This window comes from Protobothrops mucrosquamatus, unplaced genomic scaffold (assembly GCF_001527695.2).
Source record: "Protobothrops mucrosquamatus isolate PMUCROS unplaced genomic scaffold, P.Mucros_1.0 scaffold394, whole genome shotgun sequence".
Classification (NCBI taxonomy): domain Eukaryota; kingdom Metazoa; phylum Chordata; class Lepidosauria; order Squamata; family Viperidae; genus Protobothrops; species Protobothrops mucrosquamatus.
In genome coordinates, this window is record NW_015386725.1 from 451,363 (window position 1) to 461,222 (window position 9,860).

At 36.0% G+C, this 9,860-nt stretch overlaps 1 protein-coding gene across 1 annotated transcript in view; it reads right to left on the reverse strand.

Annotated features, from left to right (window-relative positions):
* LOC107287500 (SH3 and multiple ankyrin repeat domains protein 3-like) overlaps positions 1-1,586 on the reverse strand; it is a 41,371-nt gene extending 39,785 nt beyond the window's left edge. Inside the window, exon 1 of the mRNA XM_029284151.1 lies at positions 1,371-1,586. Coding sequence (XP_029139984.1) covers positions 1,371-1,583 — 213 coding nt within the window. The 5' untranslated portion in view covers positions 1,584-1,586. The remainder of the gene's footprint in view (positions 1-1,370) is intronic.
* Between the last annotated feature and the right edge of the window lie 8,274 nt (positions 1,587-9,860).

A 9,860-nucleotide genomic window follows, 5' to 3' on the forward strand; every position in this document is an offset into this window, starting at 1 on the left:
AATTAGCATTCATGGAAGATGTTCCAGTATCAGTGAACATGCCAATAAAGAAGGGTGAAATTATTTTGAGCATTTTATATACTAACATTCAAAAGGAGAATTTTAAAAAAAGAACTATGCAAATTGTTTGTCTTGCTTGAAGAACAACTGTGACAGGAAAATTATGTGGCTATTAAATTCCCATTGTGCTCACTGCTCAGTGCACACTGAATTTTAATATACTTAGAAAACATACTATCTTTTTAAAAATTAAGTGCACTTCATTGAGCAATACTTGATGTATAATGTATAATGCTAAATCTATGCCAAAATCTGTGAAAACACAGACTCATTTTTGGGAGAAGATTCTGAACTTGAAACAGCTTACACCGTCTTAGTTAAATTGTTAGTACTTAACCTCTGCAATAAGAATGCAAAATGCAGATAAAATAAAATAAAATGCACTTTGGCTATTTAATTTACTGTATAAGTGATCAGTTGAGGATATGAGAACATAGATGGTCAGTTTTCTCATCTGCTCCACTCCTTCTCCACTAATCTGACAGCTTCTCCCAAGCACAGCTGTATCAAGACAACCAATCTCCAAAATGAAATAGGTGCATACAAATGGGATGAATGCAGTCTACAATGAGAAGAGAACATCTGTAGCTCAGGGTTGAACTGTGAGGTCCTTGGTGCTCTCTGACCCTGGTTGTTCAGATATTTATATCTTTATTGTTAAACTTTATCCTTAGAGAAGACAGTTTATGGGCTTTTAGAAAGAATTTCCTTAAATGTTAGAATCTAGGATCTAACAGAAAGATTGCTTATTTAATTATTTTCCAATTTAGTTGAACTAATGTTTTATCAGTTTGAGATTAAAAAAAATTAAAATACACCCTGTTTTGTAAATTACAGAATATTTTCCCTAATTCATTTTCCCACAGACTTCTGAATGGAGAACTTCATTGCCATAATTGGAGGAATTTACATTTTAAGTTTGTGTTGCATATTGTTTTTAAATAGAAAAATTTATATTAAATTGTGGCCCAAATTTCTTGCCCATCAGAAGTTGATATTCATGGAAACCTTCTGCACCAGTAATTCCTGTCGGATACCTGTATAACAAATAATAAATTTCTATCACTCTAAGAGATTTTAAATATTAAGGTGTATTGTTTAGTGACAGAATTCCCAGGCTCAGTTACCATAGTTAACTAAGGACTATCTATAGTCATCAAGCTACTATCCACATTCTTTTTAATTGCTATGTATGGATTCTGTGATTTTATATGTCAGAAAAGCTACCAACAAGTCTTTTATAGTTAAACATTCTAATAAAACTGTTGAACTAATTTGTTCAAGAGATATTTTCATGATGTTATCCTTACAGTTTGCTGTAGATCTGGTATTATAATCCGTATCACTAATGTATTGTTCTGGGCATCTTCCATTTTGCTACTTGGCTTTTCTGCTGTCGCCTTGATGGTGTCATAAATGGTTTCTTCTTTGGAGCTGTCTGATTCTGATTCCATTGAATAATCTGAAAAGCTCTGAGCCATCTCATCTTCACTTGATGTTGGACTACGAGGCATGCTCAGCATATATTACATTTAGCTAAAAACGCAAAAGATAAAACAACAATCAGTTCCACATATAACATTCTGAACCCAGGAAGAGAAGAGAATGTATTTGTTTAAATTGTTTTTAGCCTGTTCTAACTAACTTTGCAAATGTTGGGGGAGGGGAGGGAGGAATCTTGGAAAAATAGAGAATCCAGTAGATTAAATACAGTAATGCTGTAGATTAAAATGGGAATGCTACTTACTACAATAGAAAATTTAACATTCTTTGGAAGCAAAAGCAATTCCAATATGTATTTCATCCTGATTTATAGAACAGGGACACTTAAGAATGCTGTAAAGCCCATATAAATTTATGTTTGGCCTTTACAAAGGATTAGAGAATACAAACACTATAGGAACAGTATAAGGCCTATACCATATAATATAATGTTTAACCTTTAAAAAGGACTTGTAAAAGTCTACTCTCTCTATTTAGTTGCTAATTAGGGTAAATAAATCAAAAGCATATCAGCTATTGAAATATTTGACACTAGGAACGATTATGCAATCAATACTTAATAGAGGTTCTATGAGTCAAAGTAGCTTAGTGAAGGGAAAGCAGATTTTTATCAGGAAGTTCTGTCACTGGACTTACATCCAATATTAAACAAGTACATTCCCATTTGTGAAATTGGAATTCCTCTTCCCATTTGCGTTAGGAGCCAATAAAAAGCTAACAGAAATATAAATTAAAACAAATATATTAAAGTTGTTAGGACTATAGACAAAATAAATTATTCACAATAAGGTATTTTTGTCATTATTTTGCTGATACTATAAATAGTCCTAACCATAATAGAAGTTTACATGTTCAAATAATAATAACAACAACAACAACAACGATGATGTTGGAAGGGACCTTGGAGGTCATCTAGTCCAATCCCCTGCTCAGGCAGGAAACCCTATATCATTTCAGACAAATGGCTGTCCAGCCTCTTAAAAAATTCCAGTGTTGGAGCATTCACAGCTTCTAGAGGCAGGTTGTTCCACTGATTAATTGTTCTAACTGTCAGAAAATTTCTCCTTAGTTCTAGATTGCTTGAGAGAAACTAATCAAAGGTAGACGACGAAGAACAAGACGGAAGTCCGCGAAACCTCTTATCGAACTGAGGGAGAAGAACACCGTCGGGGACTCTATAACCTTATGACGATAGTACAGGGGGGAGCAGGAAGAGAAGTAATCTGATCTGTAAAGGTTAAGGTCGTTGACAAGGAATATGTCATACAAAATCGGAGGTCAGCCCTAATCATCATTGTTGCTCTTCTCTGTACTCTTTCTAGAGTCTCGACATCTTTTTTACATCGTAGTGACCAAAACTGGATGCAGTATTCCAAGTGTGACCTTACCAAGGCACTATCTAAATGAAATTATACAGAAAGCATCTCCCACAGAGATCTGGGGAAGGTGATTTTGATTCAGAGGTGCTGCTATTTTTGATGTACTAAACCTTTTTAATGATAAATATTGCAATAAAGCTTTGAAATACCATGTTAGAGATGAATGTTTACACTGACTTTCTCTTTTAAGCCAAAAAAATTCCCAAGGGTATATTTCATTTTTTAATCTTCATCGAATTGTGAATTAATGCAGCTTTCTATAATATCCTAAGTCAATAAAAAGCATAAACACTGGCTTCTTTATACTCCTACTGATACCAATCTCGCAAATGAAGAATTTTGTTAACCAGTACAGGGATGAAACAAACTTTAAAAGGTTTTAGAGAATATTTAATTAGATTAGCAATATAGTGCTCAATGATCTATCTTATCTTTGCATCTTTCTATCTGTCTCACTGTCTGTCCATCCATCCATCCTCCAAAGCCATGAGATAACCAAATCTCAAAAAAAAAATCTGTTCTCATGTGAAAGCTTATTGGATTACCAGTAGAATAATCATCCTCTCTTAGTTCAGTGTTGGTATGACACTAGTCCTTACAGCTTTTTGGCAAGAATTTCAGAAGTAGGTTTCCATTGTCTCCTTCCTAAGAGAAAATGACCAGTCTAAGGTCATCCAACTGGCTTTCCACCTAAGGTAGGACTGGAACTTACAGTCTTCCAATTTCCATCCTGATACCTTAACCACTACACCACGGTAGCTCTCTGAATGATCACATGGGCTGCATTCTTTATTTCTTTAATTTCTTACAAAGCCTTATTCAGCAGTACTTTTTTCAAAACACGTAGTTTTCACAGCTTTTGAGATTCTGGCTACCTGTTCCCTTGCAAGATGAGTAAGAACAAAAAGATGGATATATTCCATGTATAATTTTATTTTCATTGCTTACTTGCCACTTTTTCAGTAGTTGTCCTTGAAGTCAATTTGAGCATTTTTGTTGTTGTTCTTTGGGATACATGCACCTAGAAAAGGCTAGGTCCTAAATAGTTTAAGAGAGTCCAGATAAATAGACCGTTTAATGCTGAGATGATTTTTTTAAAAACTTCAATTCACCTTCTAATTAAAGAATAGATAACCCATTGCTTATTCTTCAAAAACATTTTCTACTCTCCTTCCAGCTTATTCCACTAAAATAATGAACAAAAAGTTTCACATTTATTTCTATATGCCCTGCAGTTAGAGGCCTGTGACAAAAGTTTGTGTGTTTTTTTATTTTAGGGGATTTGCATTTGGGGACCAAAGTCGAAACATTGTACTTGCATGATGCAGTCACGATTGTTCAGGAAAGACTTCTATTCCTTGGAGAAGGTTTAGGGGAGTACAATGAGCTGCTAAGGGTCTTAGGAAAAAGAAATCTCAGTTGCCATCAAGGTACCCAAGTGCTGTTGACCATCTCAGTCTGTCCCCAGCTATAATTCAGAGCTCTTTCAAAGGTATTCCAGCAACATTTTCAGTCCTACCAAACCACATATCTTTTGTTTCTCCTTCTACTACATGAAGGAGACAGTATAATAAGCTTGTTTAGTCCATCTTTTACTTACATTATTTGCCCAAACTAGGTGTGTTTGACTTGTTTTATACTCAAGCAATTGCTGAGTACAAATGATGCTAGAGAAGAAGACCAGATATTTTTAAAATTCAAAACTTGCTTTACAAGAATAAGCAACATAATTATTAAGTCCACTCATTTAAAATACATGATTAGGTTTTTCTCATTAATGATATACATTTACTAAATAGAGTTTATGCGGTGGTGGGATTCAGCCGGTTCTCACCAGTTTGGCAGAACCAGTAGCTAATTTTTTGTTGCCCAGGCCCAGAATGGACTTCCGAAAGCGGCATCCACACAGAGAATTGGTTGTTCACATATTTGAATCCCACCACTGAGTTTATGTAATAGAATAGAAACATTAACATGCTGGAACAAGTACCATAAAATGCTATGCACGAAAAATAGTCATTCTGATAAGCATATTCACATGCTTCTAAAACATAGAAATGAGCTAATAGCTGTACAGAATTAATAATAGCTTCACTTTCTAAATTACATTTATTGCTCACTTGCATGTGTGTGTCTGTGTGTGAATAGCTTTTTAATATGTCACATTATTTTAGCAGTCTTTTAAAACTTAGCCAGTATTATATTTTAATCCAGTTATTTTTTGTTATAATGCTGATATTTGCATTGAATTGTAATTATGAATTTAAATATATTGTTGTGCATAAATCACATTTGAGGCTTTTTGAACCTCCTCCTGAAAAATCACCAATCCAAATCTATCCTAACTATTCTTCAATAGAAATCCTTACAGTCCTGCTTCACTGATGACTTACAGTAGCTTTAATAAGAGATATTAGTTATAGTGCTGTAGTCTAGTGAATGCCAAACCATCTGAACTCTAAAGAAACTCTGTCATAAGATCTATCAGAACTGGAAAGAAAAAAGTATTTAATAATGAATTTAAGAAAAAAACTAGAAATATTTTTAAAAAGACAGTATGAGATACATCTAAATATATTTTACTATTTTGTTATTTACTATTTTTTATACCTGTGGTGTATAGTGAAATTTACTTTTCTTGATATCAAGAGATTTAGAGTGAAATACAGTATTCTCCAGAAGCAGGATTGAAAGAAGCATATAGGTCTACCCAGGGCAAAGAAATCAAAGCCTTGCCAGAAGTAATTTATAGAGGCAAATCAGAGGGAGTAAGCAGTAAGAAAGTCAGCATAGCTATTGAATCGTTTAATTCTCAATCCAGATACTCTCTCCTCTACCTCTCTTCACAAATAACAAACAACTGTTCTTTAGAATCTATCTAAGAAAGAACTGAAGAAAATAATAACTGAACATCTAGAACAGCACAAAAACAACAGACTAAGTTTGCCTGCATTGAAGCTTGTTAAAAAAAAAAACAGCTGGCACAAGTATTAAAAGATGCCAATACTGTAACATCAAATATAACCACCAGTTCAAGTTGTAAGAAACAACCCAGCTAATGTACAACACAGCTGCAGTTGTAATTGAATACACAGGATGCAAAAATCAACAAAGAAGGGGAAAAAAGCCAAACTGCACCACCAATATGGAAGATCAGGCTGGAAAGTAAGATCAGCATACTAAGATCAGGTGCAAGCAAGCTAGAACAGATGAAAGAAAAGAAACTGAAGAACAAGAAGATTAAAGAATACCTGATCAAAAGACATCACCTACAAAGAAGGAAGATTAAGGAAGTATTGAAATAATAAAGCAATAAATAACAAAGTTCAATAGACACAAAGCTCAAATGGCACACTATAGGCAGAAATTCCAATTTTAGTTAAATTAGAAACTTTTCTACAAATCCATCAATGGAGAGACTGTAATCAGTCAACAGGGGTAAAAATAATGAAAACTGAAGGAATCACAATGCCCTATGTGGAAATAAAATCAGAAGTCTGGATGAAGATGATAATTACAAATGCCTGGACATCCTTCAAGCTGACAACATCAAGCCCAATGTAGTCAAAAAGAAAGTTAGAAGTAAATACATCATGTAAGTGAAGAATATCCTAAAGTCCAAACTCAATGGAAATACCTTTAAGGCAATTAATACCTGGGCAATTTCAGTCATTAGATACACAGCAGGAATGGGATTGGACTTAAGAAGAAATAAAAGACCTGGATAGGAACACCAGAAAAATCATGACAATGAATTATGCCCTTCCTCAATGCAGTGATATTGACAGATTCTACTTACCAAGGAAAATAGGTGGATATGGAATGTTACAAGTACATCAGAGAGCTAAAGAAGAAGAAAAAAGGGCACTGGAAGAATATCTGATAAACAATGAATAAGATGCTCTGAAGATAGTGTACTATGAAGGCTTACTGAGTACTGAAGAGACTGAGAAAAGAGCCATAAAATGGAAGATAGAGACTGATGAAAGTTAGCATCCCTTTTCTTTGATTTATATTACGGATTGATCCATATTATTTCTTTAAACATTGAGTCCCATTTTGTCCTACCTTCTTGTTTGAATGTGCGGATATGCATTCCTGCCTTGAAGATTAGCTGTGATTTAAGGCTTGCAACATTCATGGTATTTTTTATTTCCCCTATCAGTTAGCTCCTTAACTTTAATCTACATAATAAACAGCCTGTACCATCTAAATTGAATACTTTCATACTTACAAGGAAATTAGCCTGCTATGCATACCACTCATTCTGTTACTTGCAAAAAAGGCAAGGAAGCCAAGAGAGATTTTTTTTTTCACTCTCTTCTTTCTGAGTAAAGGTATATAGAGGGATTTTCTCAGGAGGGTGCAACACTTAGGGCAGTGAATAGGGCTACCAAACATCTGTTTTCATGTTGTCCATCTAGCAGCCATAGCCTTAAAATCAATCAGTGTTTTGAGTATCTACAAGCTATCTCTTTTTGTCTGTAATAAGCACTAACCACAACTGAACAGGCTTGTGAATTTCATTGATTAGTACTCCCTGGCTGGCTTGCACTGCAGTCTGAAATTGAAGAAGACTTTTGCCTAACTCAGCCCAACCCGCTGGCCACAGCCCACTTTCGGGCCACAGCCCATTTAGAACCGGGCCACGGAAGTGGCAGGGAAGCACACATACGCGTGCAGCTCCACTTGCGCGAGCAGTGGGCGAGTGTGCACACAAAGCTCTATTTGCTCAAGTGGCGTGTGCGTGTGCACACCGCTCATGCAAATGGACCTGAGCGCGTGCACACACATGCTCACCCAGCATCTGCGTGTAATCATTCCCTCTCCCTTCCCCCCCACCGGTCCACAAAGCCAGAAAGGTAGAGTATCACTGTCCTAACTGACTGGAGCACATTCTTGTGATTGGAAAAAAAAATCTTTTCTAGTACTGGAAAAAGTAATTTCATATACATGCAGATCCAATCATTGGAATTCGGAATCAAGTCATAAATACCTTTTGAGCGATCTGTCATAACTTGTCAATGACTATCTACATCTAAAACTAAGACAGACCTTGAAGATACTGACCAGCAATTTACAGGTAGTCCTTGCTTAATGTCACTTTGTTTAGCAACTGCTTGAAGTTACAACAGCATTGAACAAATGACATTACTCAAAGTTATGTCCACTGCAGTGACCTCCTCACAGTCACATGATCAAAATTTGGGCACTTGGCAATTGGCCCACATTTAGGGCCGCAGCCTATGCATCAACTTCCCCCATCTACTTATCTCCCTATCTCTGCCCTTTCGATTGCCCTGCACTTTGCCCCCTCTGCCTACCCCTGCCATCCCACACCACCCCCAAATTAACTTCACCATTTTCTTCCTCCTGCCGCTGGCCCAGGATCCAGGCCCAGGCACAGTCCTGGGACATGTGCAACAAACCCAGCAGGATGCTGGAGGCTCATCTACCAAAGGGAGATTGTGGGCCTGGCTGGGAAGGAAGCTGTGGAATAGAGGAGGCAGAGGGCAGCAGTGCAGGCAGCAACTCCGCAGGTGAAAGTGGCATCTGCCAACATTGTGTGAGTTGCAGCTCTTAGCAACAGAAGAGAGCAAGCTGCCAGCAAACTGTCTTCTAGTGAGAAAAGAATACATTGTTGTAACTCTAATTATTAGATGGCACTTGCCACTTCAGACACATAAATACACTCATCCACTTACTCAAACCTGTTACCAAACATGATTTCTTAAGCTGACAAGACAAATGCCTGAAAACATATAAGAAAGTATCTTTTCATGCAGAAATAGTTGTCTTTCATCCAGATCTGTATGTGACCATGCTTCCTCAAGTCACACATTACATTTCCACAAAAAATAAACTAATGAAAACATAATTTTGCTCTGCTCATAAGGCTTTCAACCTATGAAATAAATAATAAGATGCAAAATGTGACTTGAATGGCAACAGCCTGCAGATATATAAACAAAAAAGGAATGTGCTCCATTCAGTAACTCTGAATTGTTGTCAAGTATTCGAAGGTGCCAAAAAGGGAAAGAGGTAAAACTTTGCCAAAATTAAATAGCCTTTCCATTAAATTTTCAATTCAAGTGCCACTCCATGAGCTGCTTCTGTCATAATATTGCCATCTTCTTAATTCTGCTTAAGCAAATGCGAGGAGGCTAAACAGGACCTTTTTCCATAAGCATTTCTTTTCAACTGAATGAACTGAAACTGCATTTTTCTTCTGGAAGCCTCCAGCATAAATCAAGGCTTAAGCTGACACTGCTATAGTTAAAAAATTTAAAGCACCTTTTGAAACCCTAACACAACACAGAGCTATTGGTTGTAGGAACTGCTGATTTACTTTAACTATGGTTAAGTCAGGACTGATTTAGGAAACTTGCTTTTATGGCCAAAAGTTATGGGGAGAAAAAGTTCTAATAACTGTACTGAGAGATGGATTTCTATCATAAAAATTATTCACTGAAACATCTCCAGGAAGGGAAAAAATGAAATACATTCAGGAACAAAGAAAGGTTGCAATACCCATATAACCTCTCCAGTTCATGATACAAAAGGTAAAAAACCCTTTCTCTCCAACAAGCCAAGGTGGCAGTGTGAATGCATACTACAAGGAAAAAAGATAAAATGCTAGAAAGTCAACATGATCAGCAAATGAAAATACTATTATAGCATGTACTAATTAAGATTCTTTAAGAAATGCTAATGCAATCAGGTAAATGTCTGATTAGCTTGAGAACAAAATAATTCATGCAAATGACATGAAACATATTTCCTTACTATAGCTCATTATTACACAGAACTACAATTAGTTCATACAGTATGTTAAAATAAGGGAAACAATGTGATCATCCTTGTATTTGTTATAATGGAGGAATCAGGCTGACAAATCTCACCTTTAATGAAAGTTGG